Source organism: Indicator indicator, chromosome 6 (assembly GCF_027791375.1).
Source record: "Indicator indicator isolate 239-I01 chromosome 6, UM_Iind_1.1, whole genome shotgun sequence".
In the NCBI taxonomy this organism is placed as follows: Eukaryota; Metazoa; Chordata; class Aves; order Piciformes; family Indicatoridae; genus Indicator; species Indicator indicator.
In genome coordinates, this window is record NC_072015.1 from 40,118,329 (window position 1) to 40,139,978 (window position 21,650).

Here is a 21,650-nt window from a genome sequence, read left to right on the forward strand (position 1 = left end):
AGCAAGCTGAGACTGCCCAACTGCCCAACCTTGTTTTGAGTAGTGATTCTTAAACATTTCTCTCTCTCCAATGGTAGTGTTTAGAATAATCATTATTTTGTTTTTCTTACACCGAATAGTGATTTGTTTACATTCTTTCACTTTTCTGCTCGAACTTTGTGAGAAGAAAAACTAAAGACAGTCTTAAAAACCATCACACCTCCCTGCATACGTAGCAAAAGTTTGCCTTTTGCCCATGGAACAGGGAGGTGATGCTCTTTGAAAACCATCACACCTCCCTGCATACATAGCAAAAGTTTGCCTTTTGCCCATGGAACAGGGAGGTGATGCTTTTTGAAAACCATCACACCTCCCTGCATACGTAGCAAAAGTTTGCCTTTTGCCCATGGAACAGGGAGGTGATGCTTTTTGAAAACCATCACACCTCCCTGCATACATAGCAAAAGTTTGCCTTTTGCCCATGGAACAGGGAGGTGATGCTCTTCTCGTCTGGACCTTTACTTATTTATTTGTTTTGTCCCCTGAATGGATGAAGTGGTAACCCTCCAGTTCACAGATCACCAAAGTAGTAGTAGCATGCCCACCTTTGCTTGAACCATTTTCCTTTCCCTGAGCAGCATGTCGTTCTCTTCCTTGAATGCACCATGCCCTTCTTCCCTGAAGCTCCCATTCTGCTTGCTCTGGTGGAGATATTGCACATTACTAAGTTGCATGTTGTCACGGCCTCGGTGCAATTTAGTGTGTGCGATACTTTCACATGAGTGCATGCCCACGGGTCTGGCTGTGGCTTTAAAGCTCCTGCAGCTGTCAGTTTGGTGGGGCCTTGATCACCTTAGGAAATGGTCTGAGACCCACATCAGCATTTCCAGCGGTGCCTTCCAACGTGTTGGTGGAGGTTTGTTCTAGAATGCCCGGTGAGAAGTTTGGTTTCAGTTTGAGAAGGGTTATCGATTCTTTTCTTCATTTTCTTCATCCTGCCAGGTGCACCTCAAATTTGATCAGATTTTTTTTCATTCTACTACTTTTTACAGTTACTTTTAAGTAACTAAGTGGAAAGAGTAATCAGATCCTTAATTGAAATTTGCCAGAAAGAGAGATTCTAGTGAAGAAAATCTATAGTGCCTTGATGGCTGACATAGGTTCATGCTGTTTGGGTCTTTTTTAACTTTTATTTATTAACATTTAAGCAGTTACTTAAGTAACTGTTACAGTAACTACTTTTTACAGTTACTTTTAAGTATCTAAGAGGAAAGAGCAATCAAATCCTTAATTGAAATTTGCCAGAAAGTCAGAGAGATTCGGTGTGAAGAAAACCTATAGTGCCTTGATGGCTGGCATAGGATCATGCTGTTTGGGTCTTTTTTAACTTTTATTTATTAACATTTAAAGAGATCTGAAAGAAGCTACCATGCAGACAAACAAAAACGTCTCAGCTCTTTAAGCATCTGTCTGGTTTGCTGTGGCCTCCCGGCAGTAATGATGGAGAAAATGAGATGGTGATACAAGTCCCACAGAAAACAATAATCTTCCAGCATGTTCAACTAATGTTCAGGAACAGCTACATGTGTGATCTTGTTTATTTTACATTAATAATGTGTTTCAGATTAATTTTTCAAAGACAACTGTTAACTGATCATGTTTTGACTGAATTTTTGCATGCAGTGTACGTTCTTGAGTATCAAGAGTATCTCTTGCAGAAGTCTTTTGTCACAGGAATGCATTTAACTGGACCTTACTGAAATTTATGATGTGTGTTAGGAGGTGGGACAATAGAACTGAAAATTATTGTGTCTTAATGGAGTAAGTCCCTAGTCAAGACAATGGGAATAACAGATAGTTTTAAAGTTTTATTACATGGAGGAAAAGGAAAGCTTCAGTTGACTTACTGGGGAAAAGAAGTAGCATGTAGTCTATAAATCTGTAAGAGATGCTGCAGTCTGTTTGCAGAACCAAACTGACAGTAATTGTGAGCAGATTATCCTAGGGGGCTAGACGGTAACATTTATCAGCTGATTGTTTTAGTAGAGCAATAACTTGCTCATACCACTGGTTTAGTCTTAAATACTCTCCTGTATGCCAAAACAAACAAACCAGCCAACCCAAAGAACCCACAAAAGAATTTGTCTTCAGCTGTATTCTGTTTTTTCTTTTACCTCAAAAATGCTTCTTACTAAGCACAGCTGTCTGTATATTGCTTTACGTACACATGATTAAAAAAATCTATTGAAAGGATAATTCAAAGGAGAAGAAAAAAGATATTCAAAGAACATTTCAGTAACTAATTGATGTGGTCCTGCTTAATCTGTACTCCTTTACTAAATTTCCCTGAAACTATGAAAAATGTGCATTATTGTACATAAAATTTGAGTCAGGCATACCCTTCCAACCCTGTGGTCCCTTCCAATCCTGACTGATTCTGTGATTCTATATCACTAAGTGTAGGAACTTTATGGTTTGCTTACTGTTAATTCATGAGATTATGTAAATCACTGTTTGATGCTGCAGCAAACAGTTCAGTTCTCTGTGCTGTGCAGACTGGTGTAGTGCATTGTCGAACAAACTGACTGATTATTGGGGTCTTCTTTCTTTTGTACCAGCCAGTGCCAATTTTCTGCCATTTGTTTCTTCCATTTTCCAGATGGCACATTCTGGACCTCCTAACAGGGTTTCTTTTAGAGCATTTTTGTGGTTTGCAATTCCATGAGTGCCCATTTTGCTATCTGCAAACACCACAGATGATGTGGGTGGTTGTGTGTGCACACATTTAAGCACACAAGCAGATTTGCATGCTGCCCTTAAAAACAATGCAATTACATTACACCTTAGAGAGTAGCTAATTGCACACTGCAGTTATGCATATGTGCTGCTTTTTATACAATGCCAACTTGATTGAATAGTTATTTCTATGTCAGAACTAACAGTTTTCATTGAGGTGAGAGCTAAAACCACTTCAAGCTGGTATGTTATGTAGACTGCAGTAATAATGGTGACAGTAATAATGGTGACAGTTACTTGTTACTGGAATTCAGCTCAAGCCAGTTAGATTGGTTTGGTTTGGTTTGGTTTGGTTTTGTCTCTTTGCTTTTAGGGCAGGCCTGGTAGCTAACTGGGAGGGATGGAAAGACAAGGGTTGCTGACCTGATAAGGTCTCCCCTGAGCCTCCTCTTCTCCAGGCTGAACACCCCCAGCACCCTCAGCCTCTCACAGTGCTGTGCTTCGGACCCCTCCCCAGCCTCATTGCCCTTCTCTGGAGACGAGGCAACGTCTCAACTTCTTAAATTAAGAGTCACCCAGAACTGGACACAGCACTTAAGGTGTGGTCTAACCAGAGCTGAGCACAGGGCAGGATGACTTCCCTGCTCCTGCTGGCCACACTATTCCTGATGCAGGCCAGGATGCCATTGGCCTTCTTGGCCACCTGGGCACACTGCTGGCTCATGTTCAGCTGCTGTCAACCCTTACCCCCAGGTCCCCCTCTTCCTTAAACTGAAGGGCCCAGAACTGGACACAGCACTCAAGGTGTGGCCTAACCACTTCTGCAATGGTATAACTGGTAGGACTGTTCTGAGGAAAGGAACCACAGGGATGGTTTACTCACTCAGATACAAGCTTTTAAACAGTGGTTTGAAGAAGATTCCTCAAATAAGGGTGAAAATCTGGCATCATACAATGGTGAAGTATGATTTTTGTGACTGTAGTGCTAAGGCCACAGACTTTCAGTTCAGTTACAGGATGCTGCTTACATCTGTAAGTGAAAAGGATACAGAACTTAGGTGCCTGTTTGCTGTCTTTTGTTTCATTGTGAAACGGATCACACGTAGGTTCAGCAGGTTTGAATTGGATCCCAAGACTTTCTGTGTGGTATTCAGTAATGTAACCTAGGAAGCAACCTAAAAGCTAGGAATATATAAAGATATTGAGGCTAAAATAATGAAAACAAGGTGGTCAGTTATCTTCATCCAGACATCCATGTAAGTTATGTAGGAAAGTAAGAGTTTAAAGAGCCCATTTCACTTCACAAATCAGTGGGTTTCATCTGAGGAGAATCATAGAATCATAGAATGAGCAAGTATAAAATCACAGAATCATAGAATGAGCAAGTATAAAATCATAGAATCATAGAATGAGCAAGTATAAAATCATAGAATCATAGAATGAGCAAGTATAAAATCATAGAATCATAGAATGAGCATGTATAAAAATATAAGCAGATAAAGAAAATGTCATTAACAGGTGAAAGCAGAAAAGGGCAAAGAGAAAGTAGTCCATGTGCTTCTCATAGATAAAAGGTTATTTTTAGATAGGAGATGTGGTCTTGTGCTTGAGCAGTTTCTTTCAAGGAGTCTGTCCCTGGAACCTGTTGTACAGTAAAGAAGAGTCTGGGGGTTTTGTGTCTAAATGCCTTTAATGGCAGATGTGATGGATGCTTACTCTTCTTGTAGGGAGCAAATGCATAACAAGTTCAGTGTTAATGTTTTGAATTCTTTCTGGTACTGATGGCTGTGTAATTTTTCAAAGCAGGTTGTGTGTATCTTTATAGTTCCCAGAATTCTACTGTGAATACCATTTAACAGAGTGTCTTTGATTGTTTTAGGGGTGTATTTGATGCTTCCCTCAAAATGGCTGGGTTCTATGGACTCTACACTTGGCTGACTCACACTATATTTGGGATTAACATAGTCTTCATACCATCTGGTAAGAATTGGAACAATTACAATCTATCAGGAGATAATTTTACATGCGTACTTACTCATTGTACAAAATCAGTAGGATTAAATCTTGCTTATAATATTACCCTACCTCTGAGCCTTGCTGTTTTTTTCCTGTTTTCACAGCACAGCCCCTGGCATTCATTTTATTTCTGTTTCTTTGGCTGGATGTGATTCTTTCTCCCTTCTATTCAGTCCAAGTCTTTCACAGGTTTTTCACTTCATTCTCCCTCCACTGGCTTTTGTTTTTTCCGTAGTTGACCTGGGGTGATTTCTCAAGATGCCTAGATGGAGGAAGATGTGGTATCATAAAAATGCAAGACAGAGCCATGCTTCTTATTGTCTATACTGTAGCCTGACTGTATTGCCAACCTCTGGTTTCTAATTATTCTTTAACCTTGTATTTGGAAATGGCTGAACAGTTTTCACCAAAAACTTTCCTCCCCTGTACTCTTCTTGTCTCTATTCCCTTAAAAATAATACAAAATTTTCACCAAATTTCCTCTCCTGTACTCTTTTCTCTCTATTCCCCTAGAAGTAATATTAATTTTAAATTTCCACCAAACTTTCCTCCCCTGTACTCTTCTTGTCTCTATTGCCCTAAAAGTGATGTTAATTTTAAAAATGTACATGAAGGTACAGGGGAACAAAAGAGGAAGATATAAAGCAGCAAATCCCACTATAATAGGAAATGACTGTACTATAAAGTGTTTAAAGGCATTAGTTGTCATTAGACCTACTTAGAAGGTAATTTGTCTTTCAGCTACATGCAAAATCTTAAGTTTTTGCTTTCTGGTTAATGGGAAGGAAAAAAAAAAAAACCGAAACCCCCTCTGTTTTTTATTTAATGTTTATTCCTATCACAATCTCACAGTATATATCAGAGGCTGGAAGGGACCTCCAGAGATCATCAGGTCCAACCCCCCTGCCAGAGCAGGATCACTGAGGGTAGTCCACACAAGAATGCATCCAGGTGGATTTGGAAAGTCTCCAGAGAAGGAGACTCCACAACCCCCCTGGGCAGCCTGTTCCAGGGCTCTGTCACTCTCACTGGAAAGAAGTTTCTCCTCATGTTGAGGTGAAATCTTCTCTGTTCTAGTTTGAACCCACTGTTCCTTATCTTATCACTGTGCACCACCAAAAAGAGCCTGGCCCCCTCCACTTGACACCCACCCCTCACATATTGATAGACATTGATCACATCCCCTCTCAGTCTTCTCCAGACTAAACAGCCCCAGGGCTCTCAGTCTCTCTTCACAGGGGAGATGCTCAAGTCCCCTAAGCATCCTCCTGGCTCTCTGTTGGACTCTCTCCAGCAGGTCTCTGTCTCTCTTGAACTGGGGAGCCCAAAACTGGACACAGGATTGCAGGTGTGGTCTCCCCAGGGCAGAGGAGAGAGGTAGAAGAACTTCCCTAGCCCTGCTGGACACACCTTTTTTGGTACTTTAAGTTAGAATGAGAGCAGTACTGAATCACTATAGATGACAACAGGTGTTTGTATCATCAGAAGGCTGCATGCCTGTACATACAGCAATACTGCTTTCTCTCAGTTCTATCTACACTATTCTGGAGATCTGGTAAGTTACAATGAGACCTCTGTCTGCTTTCTTGCACACAGTGGCTAATTTTTAGTTAGTTTGAAATGTGCCTGATTTGGGTATGGCTTTGAGTTCCTCTGAATTGATGCCTCTTTTGGAAGTAACTCCTCATGACTTTTGGGAAGCTTTTCTGTATGGGGAATAGTGTAGTTTTCTTGTTTTCATAAACCACAGCAACAGAGGCAAGTGGGGCTACAGGGATGACCTGGACTAGATGATCTTCAGAGGTCCTTTCCAGCCCCTACCATTGTGTGATAATGGTGTGGCAAAGCTGTCAGAATTTAACTGTAAATATATTTGTGAAGTACATTTCTCTGGTCCTGTCTCACCTCTGCTCCTGTGTGTTTCTAGCCTTAGCAGCAATCCTTGGAGCAGTGCCGTTTCTAGGGACTTACTGGGCAGCCATCCCTGCAGTCCTGGATTTGTGGCTCGTGCAAGGGCAGGGATGCAAAGCCATTTTGCTCTTGGTTTTTCACCTCTTGCCAACCTATTTTGTAGATACAGCGATTTATTCTGATATATCGGGGTAAGTACATTGAAGTCTCTTTTTTTTTAGAGTTAGTGATTGTAAAAATGCTTAATGATCATCAATACCTTCAGTTAAACTTAACTTTTCTGAAGCATGCAGAACAGTATCTTCAAGCATAGGAACAGGTGTAGCAGTATTAAGAAGTCTTACTGTTCTAAGCACCTCTACTTTCCCAGGCCTTTTCTGTAAGCTTTATTGTTTCAGTTCTTGAACTTGTTCTCAAAGTGAGCAAAATCAACTGTCTCAGTTGGTAGAATGATTTACCAATGATGTGTAGCATTTTCCTTTGCATCCCCAAATGTCAGATGATACATTTACAGTGAGGGTGACAGAGCACTGGAGTAGGCTGCCCAGGGAGTTTGTGGAGTCTCTTTCTCTGAAGACTTTCCAAACCCACCTGGATGCATTCCTGTGTGGACTACCCTAAGTGATCCTGCTCTGGCAGGGGGGTTGGACCTGATAATCTCTGGAGGTCCCTTCCAGCCTCTAATATACTGTGATACAGCAGAACAACCAAGAAATCCAGGAGCTAGTTAGGAATCGGAATAAAGATTTTTTTTTTCCAAATTATTGTGATAATTTTGAGGATTTTTTTTTTTAAGCCAGCCCTTGTCACCATACCCCACTGTAAAAATCTGTTGATTACAGTTTGATCTTTAAACATCCTGAGAGGGACAAAACTGCAGAACTCAAGATAGGTTTCTACTGAGGCAGTAGTGAGAGCTATTTTCCTGTTGTGGGAGGCACACCACCTTTCTACCAAGGTGTTTGTCTGCCTCTATTGAGTTAAAATACCTCCTGGCTTCATCTTTGAAGCAAACTCCAAACCATGGAGACAAAGTCAATGTTTACAGTTGTATCTGGAGCGCAACTGAAATCTCCACTGACATTTTCTGCTGCTGAAATATCTGGAGAATCACTTTATGCAATTCAGTCTAGCAGATACAGCACTGCAGTTCAACAAAGCTGATAAAGATAGGAACTGTCATGTTTCAGATGTGCAAGGCATGTTCACAACTAGGTACAATTTAAAGTCTGCCTCCCCCAGCCTCTTGCCTCCCCCAGCTCATTAAGTGGTTCAGTTCTGTGTTGTAAGAGATTATTACTTTTGTTCAGCAAATATAATTGCATTGAACAGAGAGAACCTAATGATTGTAACACAACGTTCATAATGATGACATACCCTGTGGCAGTAGTTATTTTGTATGAATTAAAGCTAACAGGTGAAGTATAATCAAATTATGTTGGGGTTTTTTTCCTCAATAATAAATCATACCTAAATGTAAGGCTGTTTAACGAGGCACTAATTCTTCTCCTTACTAGAATATATTTTTCTGACTGCAGGGAATGCAGACTCTGTTTACTGTCCAGAAAATATATGTGGCAGGTATAGATTTTCTTGGCAGTGGAACAAGATCCTATTCTTCCCATTAAATAGAACAGTGAACATCACACTGTCTGGCAGATTAGATTAAATCTAACTGAAGTAGCTGTAGTTAAGTTATGCAGTGTTTTCCAAATGCATTGCATTTACACTGTAGTCCCATTTCAACAGGTGATCTGTTGTTTAATTTAGCAAACTGGCCAGAAGAACACTTAAACCAATGGAAATGCTGTAAAAAAAAAAAAACCTGTTTGAACATTTTAAAGGTTCAGCAATGCATCATGTGTCTGCTGTTGGAGAAAGAAAACTGCTAAGGTCAGATCTGTCCCCTCATCAAAATACAGTTTGGCTACAGCAGTAGGTCAGATTTGATGTGGGTAAGACATGACTGAGATGTGCATGACACATAGGTCATGTTTCGTAGTCATCATTCCTCACGGAGTTGCCATGAAATCAAAGACAAAGACTGCTAGTGTGGGAGCTGGGTAGAAATCAGGACGGTAGTAGAAGACTGGCAGAAACTCCTGCAGTTCTGAACTGACCAGCTGGCATTTTGGCTCCACTACACTCAGAATATAGAGCAACTTTGTGATTAAGTACATCTTATAATTGATAGAACTGTTGATTGTTGTCCTTGATTGAATTTTATTCTGCTTATGCTATAATTCCAGAGGTGGTCATCCCTACCTGACAGGTCTTGCAGTAGCTGGTGGAGCCTATTACCTGGGACTGGAAGGAGCCATCATAGGACCTATTCTACTTTGTGTACTGGTGGTTGCTTCCAACATATATAGTGCCATGTTGGTGAGTCCAACAAACACAGTGCCCACTCCGTCACAAGCATCGTGGCCGTTACAGATTCACCGGTAAGTTATAAACGTCTTAAATGCAGGCATGGTGTTTAACCTGGATCAGCCTATGTAGGTAGAGAGAATGCACAGAATCATGGAATCATAGAATCAGTCAGGGCTGGAAGGGACCACAAGGATCATCCAGTTCCAACCCCCCTGCCACTCTACATCAGCCTGGCCTCAAACACCTCCAGGGATGGGGCCTCAACCACCTCCCTGGACAACCCATTCCAGGCTCTCACCACTCTCATGGGGAAGAACTTCTTCCTCACATCCAGCCTGAATCTCCCCACTTCCAGCTTTATTCCATTCCCCCCAGTCCTGTCACTCCCTGATAGCCTAAAAAGTCCCTCCCCAGCTTTCTTGTAGCCCCCTTCAGATACTGGAAAGCCACAAGAAGGTCACCTCGGAGCCTTCTCTTCTCCAGACTGAACAGCCCCAACTCTCTCAGTCTGTCCTCATAGGAGAGGTGCTCCAGCCCTCTGCTCATCCTGGTGGCCCTTCTCTGGACACCTTCCAGCATGTCCAGATCCCTCTTGTAATAGAGGCTCCAGAACTGGATGCAGTACTCCAGGTGGGGTCTCACCAGAGCAGAGCAGAGGGGGAGAATCCCCTCCCTTGCCCTGCTGGCTATGCTTCTCTTGATGCAGCCCAGGCTCTGGTTGGCTTTCTGGGCTGCAAGTGCTCACTGCTGGCTCATGTTGAGCATGCATGAGTTTTATGTGTGAATGTTCATAGACATCTACATGGAAGGATTTGGAGAGGACTCAGCTGTCCTGTATCCTAAAAATAAAAGTTAGGGTGAAGTAAAACACTCCCTGGAACTTGTAAGCTTGAAATGTTTGTTTCATGTGGCTCAGCTCCTTCTAGAAGGCTCTTTCAGAAAATGCACTGATAATACCTTTGTATCCTATGATTTATGTGTTACCATTGTGCTAGGAGATGTTTGGATATCCTGTTTTCTGTGTAAAACTGTTCATGGCTATCTAATAGTCAGTGCTCATTGCTCTCAATAAGAGGCCTGCCTGCATACCTGGCATACTGTGTCCATTTTGGGGCTCCCCAGTTCAAGAGAGACAGAGACCTGCTGGAGAGAGTCCAACAGAGAGCCAGGAGGATGCTTAGGGGACTTGAGCATCTCCCCTGTGAAGAGAGACTGAGAGCCCTGGGGCTGTTTAGTCTGGAGAAGAGAAGACTGAGAGGGGATCTGATCAATGTCTATCAATATCTGTCTGTCAATATCTGATCAATATCTATCAATATCAAGTGGAGGGGGCCAGGCTCTCTTCAGTGGTTCACAGTGATAAGACAAGGAACAAAGGGTTCAAACTAGAACACAGAAGATTTCAGCTCAATCTGAGGAAAAACTTCTTCACAGTGAGGGTGACAGAGCCCTGGAACAGGCTGCCCAGGGGGGTTGTGGAGTCTCCTTCTCTGGAGACTTTCCAAATCCACCTGGATGCATTCCTGTGCAGACTCCCCTCAGTGATTCTGCTCTGGCAGGGGGCTTGAACCTGATGATCTCTGGAGGTCCCTTCCAACCTCTGATATACTGTGAGACTGTGAAATACACAGTGTTTGTGTTACTGTACAACGTAGCAAAATATACATGCACATATTGACTTGAAAAAATGAGCTAACATCATATGCCACTATTCCTTTGAGTGTCATACTGCTTAATCTCTTCACTGAAGTTACTGAATGAAAATATATATCTTTAAACTATATAGTTAAAGAATAGGGGGAATAAACTCCTAATTGAATACTTAATCAAAGATGGAAACCATATCGTGAAGTTACTGATGACAGCAACCACTTTAATGTCCCTGCTATCTTTCATAGGTTAGATCATAATGCATATATCTTAAAGAAGATTCTGTGCTTGTCAGACGTAATACTTTGCTTTATTCACAGCAATAATGCTACCATCTTTCATATGAGTAACTTAGAAGGATAAACACTGATGGGACGTGTCCACAGGCTCTGACTTGTAGAAGTTACGTTCCAAGACTTTTCCGTATACAGCACAGAGAGAGCTTCCCACAGGACACACAAAAATCTGCATCTGTGCTTTTCCTCTTTAATTTCCTAGAAGCAAAGAATCAACGAGGTTGGAAAAGACCTCAGAGATCATCAAGTCCAACCTATCACCCAGCACCTCATGACTAAATAAACCAGGGCTTCAAGTGCCACATCCAATCCTTTTTTGAACACCTCCAGGGATGGTGACTCCACAACCTCCCTGAGCAGCACATTCCAATGGGCAATTACTCTTTCTGGGAAGAACTTTCTCCTCACCTTGAGCCCAAACCTCCCCCAGCACAGCTTGAGACTGTGTCCTCTTGTTCTGTTGCTGGTTGCCTGGGAGAAGAGCCCAACCCCCTCCTGGCTACAACCTCCCTTCAGGTAGTTGTAGACAGCAATGAGGTCTCCCCTGAGCCTCCTCTTCTCCAGGCTAAACACCCCCAGCTCCCTCAGCCTCTCCTCACAGGGCTGTGCTCTGTCAGAAGACAGACATTTGTAACCACTTCACAGATTTGAGTCTGTCTTTTTCAATCGTCCCTGCCTCCAGGTCACCAAAAGAGAGTCCTGAGGACATCAAAACGGCTGCAGAGTGATGAAGGTGCTGTACTGCACCAATTCAGCATGAGAGAACTGCTGTCTTCTGAGTTCACAAGACCCATGGCCTGCTGATCCTCGGGGCAGTGCACAGGGAAGCCTTCCTTCTCAAACACCTGCAGGCCTTACCTCGCTGTGCACTTCGCTTCTTCAAGAGAGGGTGTCTACTTCCCATGGCTTTGCATAGAAAGACAGTTCAGCTGCCTTGTTGAAGACCTTGAAGATCTATCTTCATAAGAAGAGTAATAATTAAGAGGACAGGTATATCCACTGGAGTCATTATCTTAGCTGCTGCAATGACGGACTTGGCTTTTGTTTATTGGGTTATTTGTCTTGGTAAATTGGAGTAGCTCTAAAGAAAGCTAATTCCAAAATAATTATATTCTCAGTCTGCTGGCAGGAAAAAAAAAAAAGCAAACCACTAACTGTTAAATGAAAGGAGAATATAATTATTTGCTCTCCTCGAAGTATTTCTGTAGAGGCTTTGACCTTCATCTGTAATTCATAATAACACTTAAATATTATCCTCTTATATGCACTTTAATGTTGTGGGAGACTGGTATTTCTCATATCTTCCTGAAATTAGTAGATGTGCAAATGGTTAAAAGTGAGGTTTCCTCATACTGAAATAGGAGGATTTGTTGGAATGGTTGAAATGTTGCCCTCGTTTGCAGTGACATGATGTGACAGTATTTGGCTGTTTACCCACACCATCCCAGTGGAGTCATCAAAGGCCTTAACTGTCTTCAGGCAGAAGCAATGAATGATTGTCATGTCTACTTCCAGTAGTAATAAGTTGAATGGAGGTTGTTTAGTGTTCGTTTTCTTCCATATGTAATTTTGCCTAAGTTCCAGTGACATTTAAAGCCTTTTGTGTGGATTATTGAAATAGTTTGACACAATGGATCTCTATAAATGGATCCTTTTGAAAAATTGAAAAAACAAGAAGTGGATTTTTTGGTAGACATTTCATACTTGCACAGCTTTTCCACAAATGCTCACAACTACTGAGTACAAAGTAGCAGATGCACTTGCTTAACCAAAGAACTGTCTTTCAGTTTTCAATAACTTCTCTTGAATTTATTGCAGAGTTTGATTGACAGTGAGTAATCCAAAATACGGGCATTCCTGGCAGGTATTGTTGGCAGTAATGTTTGGGGGAAAAAAAATCTATTATCTAGGGATAAGGCTATCTAAGATTTCTGTACAGACAGCTCTTGGTAATGTGGATGTTTGTTTTACTCAAGTTGCAAAAGTGCTGCTAGGTTTGGGAGGTTCTTAATTTCATGACACTGCATGTATTTGTACATTTTTTTTTTCCTAAAAGTACATTCCCATAGAACATGATTGGAAAGTACTCTGATTCTTACTAAGCAAGAAAGTCCTGCTAATGCTTTGCAGCAAACAGGCTGCTTGTTAACACACAAACAGTCTACTCCTCAACCTCTCAAAATTACCTGCTGCAATTGGACAGAACTTTTTGTTGATAAATGGGGGGTGGGGTGAACATGCAAGGTTTACACTTGTGAACTTGCAGGTATGTGTTTGGAGGTTCAGTGGTTTGACTCAAGTTACTTGCAATACAATATAGACATATCACTTTAATATTGTAAATTCTGGAAGACCTACACATCAGTTCCAGCTAACTGAATAGGAGGTTGTATTCCTTGAATTGTCTAACTGTCTTGTGTTGTTATTGCCCTAGTTCTGTGGCTCAGGTAAAACCTTTGATGAAAGACATTTTTACAATTGTTGCTGGCTCAGGTAGAGGATGACACTAAGAACCTCAGGCTGTTCCTAAGTGTTCCTGCAAAGTTATACCCAGCTTGAATGAGGCCACCATGAAACTTGGGAAACTTCTTTATTAGATCACTTTTTTTACTTCACAGTTTTGCACTGAAATGTTGTGTTCTCATTATAGCTTCTTCTAGACAGCATTTAAAGAAGTTGCTAGAAAAGAATACACATCTTTAATGCATTTCCAGTTTTCCGTTGCTTCTTTTTGCTCACTGGTCAAGGCATTTCTCTTTTCCACATTTACTGTCCCAGTTATTTCTGATATAATCTTTCAGATTCCTATGGTACTCAAAGTCATTATAACGCATTCTTTTATTTGCTTTTAAATTTTCCCCTTTTCCTCTTTCACCTGACTTCCTCAAATCAAAGAAGGGTCTCTGTTGAGAAGATTAGTGTTTCTGCCACAGTTGTCTTCAATAGTGGCAGATAGATAAAATCAGCTGAGAGGACTCATAGCCATTTTGAAATGTTCCTTTCCTAGTGTGAAAGTTTTGTGTAGAGAATTCATGTCCTATGTAATCTTGTTAAGTTTGCCCTCCTTTGAAATGAGACTTCATGTTGATGTTTCTTCCAGTTTCAGCTAAGACTGGCCATGAAAAACTATCTATAGCACAGTAAATGTCACTTGAGGGGCACATGCTTTCTCCCATGCCTGGTTGAGGAACCAGTTGTATGAAAAGAAAAAAGGAGAAACAAATGTTCCAGTGATACCTTCTAAGAATATGCAACATTCACCACCTTGTGAAAAGAAAACATACTGTGATTGTTTAGAGTTTGTCTGTATTATCTAATGACCAGCAGAAACAGAACTTGGCCTTGCATATTCAAGATTATAGTCTTTATGGGAAAGACTTAGCCTCTTTTGGAAGGCTCAGTTAACCTGAGTAAATCAGCCTCAGGTTAATGTGAAAATAGTCAAACTGGTCATTTTGACTTGTGGTCATTGTAATGTACCAGCTCTGTGGGATAAGCTTTTAGATGTCTGGTGAATTAAAAAAAAACAAAGAAAGAAAAGAAAAACCCAAACAAGAAAAAACATACCAGAAAAAAAAAAAGAAATAGGGAGGGGAAACTCTCATAGCCACTTTTCCTTTTCTGTAGTGGCATTCAACTACAGTTTTCTTACAAGAGATAATCCTTTTTCACAGTGCTTATAAGCAAGAAGTTGGTGGCCTTCACCTTTACTGTAAGCAGTTGTTCCAGGAGCAAGGTGTTTACTTGTATTTAGTTCATTTACTATTCAATTTGAACAAAAACAATATAGAATTCAAATGCTTTTAGTAAACCAAAATGATGTGGTCCCGTGGTATTGTAAAATACCACTGTGCTGGTTTTTATCAATCTCTTCTAGTAAATGGGGCTTGTTGGAAGTAAGCATAGTGCCAAATGGCTAACTGTAACTGTTTCTTGCACTGAGTTTTAAGTGAGCCCTTCCTCCTCCCCTTCCTGAAGTGAATGTCTACCAATTCACAGCTCAAGACGTTAACTTCAGGTTAACTGTAAATATCTCTACTACAATAGGGTGACTTTCAGCACAGATGTGCTATGACCAGTTGGGAGCAAGAAAAACTTAATTTAATAAAAATGCCAAAAACTCTTAATGTTGTAGTCTTTTTTTTCTTTTTTCTTGTTTTTTTTTTTTTTGGAAAATCACAGAATCAGCCAGGTTGGAAAAGACCTCGGAGATCATCAAGTCCGACCTATTACCTAACACCTAATACCTCCTGACAACTAAACCATGGCTCCAAGTGCCCCATCCAATCTTTTTTTGAACACCTCCAGGGATGGTGACTCCACCACCTCCCTGGGTAGCACATTCCAATGGCAAATTACTCTCGCTGTGAAGAACTTTATCCTCACCTCGAGCCTAAACTTCCCCTTCACAGAATCAACCAGGTTGGAAAAGACCTTTGAGATCATCAAGTCCAGTTTCACCCAACACCATCTAATCAGCTAAGCCATGGCGCTAAGTGCCTCATCCAGTCTTATTTTAAACACTTCCAGGGATTGTGACTCTACCACCTCCCTTAGCAGCCCATTCCAATGGCCAATCTTTCCTTCTGTGAAGAATTTCTTCCTAACATCCAGCCTAAACCTCCCCTGGTGCAGCTTGAGACTGTGTCCTCTCCTTCTGTTACTGGTTGCCTGGGAGAAGAGACCAACCCCCACCTGGCTACAACCTCCCTTCAGGTAGTTGTAGACAGCAATGAGGTCTCCCCTGAGCCTCCTCTTCTCCAGGCTAAACACCCCCAGCTCCCTCAGCCTCTCCTCAGAGCTCAACCTCTGCTCAGTTGATATCCACATATCTAACAGTAGAGACAGCAGTCAGATGTTTCCATGAGCAATGGGATGTTTTTGCAGCTCATCCAGGGTACACTTAGTCTTGTTTGATTTTAAGGACTATGTGGCTTCTCTTCAAGGCTTAGGGGCAGAAGATATGTGTATTTTGTCAGTGATTATTGGATTAGGAAATCCATGCTTTGTTTAACTAAAAGTTTAAAAACTGTGGAAAAGCTTGGTCTCAGAATCATACCTTATGAGTGTCAGTGAACTTGACATATGGCTGCAATGTTAAACATTGTTTTTCAGAAAGACTCAAAATACAAAACTGGATAAAATCACTTCCCCAGTAAAGCAGCATCAGAGTTGCTCTGTGTAGCTCACAGTCCTTACCACTGGGGAGAGAATACTGCAAAAGTGTTGCCTTTCCTATGGCCCTGATGCACTAAGGATGGGAAGACAGCATTGTTTTGCTGAGACTGTAGCTTTGTTGTAGTAAAAGATCCTCCCACAACTGCCTTTATTCAGACATTCTATTATATTGGCTCGAGTAGTGGATCTGTCCAGCTCTAAACCAGGACAAATTGGTAAGGAGGCTTAATCATTAACCTGATACTCTTTTATCTGTGGCTTTTAGTAAAACAACTTAATGCTTGATGGTAAAATTATGCAAAATTACTTTTAAGTTATAAAATTGGAAGTTAAAACTTTTTTTTTTTTATTGCAACATAGAAAATAAACTTGGTGTTTTGAAACCAAGAAACAATGCCAAAATTTAGCATATTGTCATAGGATGTTAAGGGTTGGAAGGGACCTTCAAAGACCATCAAGTCCAACCCCCCTGCCAGAGCAGGACCAGAGAATCCAGCACAGGTCACACAGGAACACATCCAGACGGGGCTGGAAAGTCTCCAGAGAAGGAGATTCCACAACCTCTCTGGGCAGCCTGTTCCAATGCTCTGTGAACCTCACAGTGAAGAAGTTCCTCCTCATGTTGAGGTGGAACCTCCTGTGTTGGAGTTTCTATCCATTGCCCCTTGGCCTATCCCAGGGTGCAACTGAGCAGAGCCTGTCCCCTCCCTCCTGACTCCCAGCCCTCAAATATTTATAAACATTTATTAAATCTCCTCACAGTCTTCTCTCCCGCAGATTAAACAGCCCCTGGGCTCTCAGCCTCTCCTCATCAGGCAGTGCTCCAGTTCCTTTATCATCCTGGTAGCTCTCCCTTGGACTCTCTTCAGCAGATCCCTGTCCCTCTTGGACTGGGAAGCCCAGAACTGGATGCAATATTCCAGGTGAGGTCTCACCAGGGCAGAGTAGAGGGGGAGGAGAACCTCGCTGGATTTGCTGGACACACTCCTCTGAATGCACCCCAGGATCCCATTGGCCGTCTTGGCCACCAGGGCACATTGCTGTCCCTTGCAGAAGTGGGGGAATGGAGTCTGTTATGGACCGCCCAACCAGGATGAAGAGGTTGATGAATTCTATTCTATAAGCTGCTGGAGGCTGTCTCAAGATCACCAGACCTTATTCTTATGGGTGACTTTAGCCTGCCAGATACCTGCTGGGAACTTAGCAGAGGGGAGGCAGTCTAGTTCTTAGAGTGTATGTAGGACAGGTTCTGATCACAGCTGCTGTGTGAGCCTCCGAGGGGTAAGGCTTTGCTTGACCCTTTTTTTACAAATAGAGAAGGGCTGGTGGGAGATGTGATGGTCGGAGGCTGTCTGGAGTCCAGTGAGTAACCCAAATGTGACCTGTTCTTCAAAAAGTAAGAAGAAATGTTCCTACAGAGTGTATTTCCTCGGTACTTCATTGCCACTTTCTCTCTCTCTTTGTCCCAACAGGAGCTGTAGGCAAGGTAGGCTTCAAAAGACCGATCTCCTGTGGGACATGATTTCATTGATGTCACATAAAAGTATGAACTTAGCTTGGTCATTTTTCCTTTTGGTCTGGCACCTCCAGCAAAGAAAGAACATTTCAAGAAAGCAGTACAATTGGAGGTGTGCATTGAACAACTGCAAGACTACAACCCAAAATTCTCTACCAGGGAGCGGAGCCAGACTGAAATGTAAAGGAAGCTGAGCTCATGATGTGTTGAAAGCTCATAAAGGAGCAGTGGAAAACCTAGAGAGAAACATTCAATGGAACTTCAGAGTCATCTTCTAATTATGGAAATTAAATTCTTGTATGAGCATTTTCCTGGTTTTATTCACCTTATGTCCTAAGGCAGACATCTGATACTAGCTGTGAAAACTGTCAAGAACGGGAGGCTTTTAAACTGAAAACCCCACACAGTTTACACCATGCTGAGGTGAAAAGTTGAGACCAATTGTCATTTGTTTATTTATTGCTGCTGTTTAGTTCATGTTATAATTGTGTGCAGAACATGTTGAGCGTAACAGAATGTATGTTCTTGCCTCAGGACTTGTCTGTTTGCCTTTTAGGTTGTACCTTTGACTGACACTTAGAGGTTCCCTGTCAAAGATAGGTAATAAAGTCTCTATTCTGCTCTTAAGGATGCAGTGAGCTGCTAGTCTGGATGTGCTGCCTCCATCCAATCTTTTACAATTCTCTATTCATGCCCTTGCAAAACCTGAATTGTGTTTCTGTCCCATCTGTGATGGTGAGGATATGGTTAAAGGAGGTTCCTTTGACTGAGCTGCTGACATCTGTTGAGAGCACTGCTTCAGCACACCCTGAGCCTGCTGGTTGCTTGTTGGCTTTTTTCTTAACTTACTTTATCAAGATGTCAGAGACTGCTGCTCGTAAATTGTTTAGCTAAACCTGGAAGCTCGGCGATGGGTCAGGCAGCGGCTGGCTCCGTGGGCGGGCCCGGGGATGCGCTCCACGGAGCCTGCAGCCAGCAGGGCGCTGCCCGCAGCCAGGCAGCGGCTGGCGGTGGCTGTCGCGGCTGCTGCCGCCGGCACAGCTCTGGCAAGCGGTTGCGGGCCGAAGCCAAGCGCTCGGGAACGCTGCTTCCATCCCGGGCAAAGCAGAGCTCCTGGCAGCCTGGAGCGTGGGGGAAACACGAGCACAGGCACTCGTTTCCCCAAACAACCCCAAGTGAACCTTTGCCACAGGAAAGGGCCCATAGCAAACTTGCTCCCAGAATAGTGAAGCAATGCTGCGGCGTTTTACCCAGGAGAGGATGTGCAGGGGCAGGGAACAAGGCCAGCACCAGGAAATCGGTGACCTCGGCTTAGCACAGAGGTGGAGAACAGCCCCAGCAGGTTGGTTACCTGCACTCATTGATCCTGGTTCCTTTGTTAATTTGGTGCCAAAATCCCCCCCAATCCAGGAGGGAGGGGAAGAGGGGGTTTGAGCAGAACATGTAGGGACAGGACCTGGCTGTAGTGTGGGCATAACGCTGGGCATAAGCATCCTACATCCCAGAGCCAGTTGCCATCTCAGGGCCAGCTGTGATGGCACAGCTGCATCCCCAGCACCCAGTCCCCCTCCTATTGTCATCACCTTCTGCCCTCTTCCCCTGACATGCAACAAGCACAGACACAAAACCAAACAACTGTGTTCTTGTTCTTGTTTATTGTTGCCATTGGCTCAGACCCAAACTGCAGGGCCAAATGCCTCCAGCACTTATGTCCAGGAGAACATGAAAGAGTAGTCCATCTCCTCACCGCTGCCTGTGGGACAGCTGCAACTCTCCAAGCACTCAGGAGCCTGTGACAGGATCTGTGTCCTTCTCCCGTGAGTGCTGCCTGCTGCTCAGGCTCCAGTCCCACAGAGAAGTCCTCTCCTGTCGGCGTTCCCTTCGCACCCCCAAAGGTGCCTCTCGCAGAGCCACCAAGCCAGGCTGAGAGCCAAAGCTGGCTGGGGCAGAGTGCAGGCCATTAATATACCCATCCCTGGGGGGCCCCCGTTGTGACGTCATCAGTGGGACACCCCCCACCCCCCCGTGATGTCATCGAAGGGCCACGCATCGATGTGATGTCACCCAGGAGATGCACCCCTGGCCCTGTGACGTCATGGAGCAGGCCCCGGCTTGGTTCCCATAGCAACCAAGAGCCCTGCAGGCCGCAGTGGAGCAGGCTCCGTGTGAGCAGGGATGAGCAGGGACACTCAGGGCTCTCTGCTGCTGCTTTCAAGGACAATCTCTGCCCCTGCCTGCCCTTGAGCAGCGCCCTGGCTGCTCCTCAGTCCCTTGGGCACTGTCTTCCCTGATGCTCCCTCTGGGCATTGGGCAAGGCTCAGAGCCAGCTGCCATCACGGGGCCAGCTGTGATGGCACAGCTGCATCCCCTGCACTCAGCTCCTTTGCCACTGTCATCTCCTTCTGCCCTCTTCCTCTGACATGCAGCAGGCACAGCCAGCACTGGAGAGAAACTGTCACCTTTTGGAATCACATTGTCACAGGAGCACGATGTGCAGAGGCCATAGCAACACACAGTTACACAACGCATGTGCAGAGGCCATAGCAACACACAGTTACACAACGCATGTGCAGAGGCCATAGCAACACAGTCACACAACGCGTGGGCGGAGCTCACAGTGACGCGGAGCTATACAACGCGTGCACGGAATGCATAGCAACGTGCAGGTGTACAACGCATGCACAGAGTACCTGGCAACACTGCCTTCCGCTCCCATAGCAAGGAGAGCTTCTGCGGTGCAGGCACCAACTCGCTAGGAAGGCGCCGGCCCCGTTGCAGCAAGGCTTTTGATTGCCTAAAATACTTTTTATAATAAAGGCGCTACAGGCTTTTTATCTTCAAACACTCTTTAAACTATAAATGAATAGGAAATTTTAGTGTCTATATAAAAATAAGAGATTTCTGTCTATTTAACTCCTCACACTAATAGCCACAAGTTTAAATAATTTTAAATATCTACCCTCTTCCAAGGTCACAACATTAATAGATGAAGGCCGAGCAACTGATAGCATTTACCCGGACCTGAGCAAAGCCTTTGACACTGTCCCACACCACATCCTGGTCTCCAAGCTGGTGCAGTCTGGGTTTGATGGATGGACCATTCAGTGGATAAAGAACTGGCTTGATGGCCGCACCCCAAGAGTGGCTGTCAATGGCTCCATGTCCCAGTGGAGGTCAGTGACAAGCAGAGTCCCTCAGGGATCAGTCCTAGGACCAGTCTCGTTTGACATCTTTGTTAGCAACATGGACACTGGCATTGAGTGCACCCTCAGCAGGTTTGCTGATGACACCAAGCTGTGTGGTGCAGCAGACAGGCTGGAGGGAAGGGATCCATCCAGAGGGACCTGGACAGGCTGGAGAGGTGAGCCCTTGGCAACCTCATGAGGTTCACAAGACCAAGGGCAAGGTCCTGCGGCTGGATTGGGGCAATCACAAGCACCAATATAGGCTGGGCAGGGACTGGCTTGAGAGCAGCCCTCAAAAACAGGGCTTGGGGGTGCTGGTGGATGAGAAGCTCAAGATGAGCCAACAGTGTGCACTTGCAGCCCTAGAAAGCCAACCAGAGCCTGGGCTGCATCAAGAGTAGTGTGGCCAGCAGGGCCAGGGAGGTGATTCACCCCTCTACTCCACTCTGGTGAGACCCCACCTGGAGGACTGCATCCAGTTCTGGAGCCTCTATTACAAGAAGGATTTGGAGGTGCTGGAAGGTGTCCAGAGAAGGGCCATGAGGATGATCAGAGGGCTGGAACTCTCCTTGAAGACAGACTAAGACAGTTGTGGCTGTTCAGTCTGGAGAAGGCTCTGAGGAGACCTTCTTGTGGCCTTCCAGTATCTGAAAGGGACTACAAGAAAGCTGGGGAGTGACTTTTGAGGGTGTCAGGGAGTGATAGGATTGGGGGAAATGGAGCAAAACTAGAAATGGGTAGATTGGATGTTGGGAAAAAATTCTTCCCCATGAGGGTGGTGAGAGACTGGAAGAAGTTGCCCAGGGAGGT

At 43.8% G+C, this 21,650-nt stretch overlaps 1 protein-coding gene across 1 annotated transcript in view; it reads left to right on the forward strand.

Moving 5' to 3' along the window:
* Positions 1 to 11,689, forward strand: part of TMEM245 (transmembrane protein 245) — a 77,467-nt gene extending 65,778 nt beyond the window's left edge. The window contains exons 15-18 of the mRNA XM_054381901.1: positions 4,595 to 4,695; positions 6,659 to 6,833; positions 8,892 to 9,086; positions 11,644 to 11,689. Of these exons, the coding sequence (XP_054237876.1) occupies positions 4,595 to 4,695; positions 6,659 to 6,833; positions 8,892 to 9,086; positions 11,644 to 11,689 (517 nt within the window). The remainder of the gene's footprint in view (positions 1 to 4,594; positions 4,696 to 6,658; positions 6,834 to 8,891; positions 9,087 to 11,643) is intronic.
* Positions 11,690 to 21,650: the final 9,961 nt, after the last annotated feature.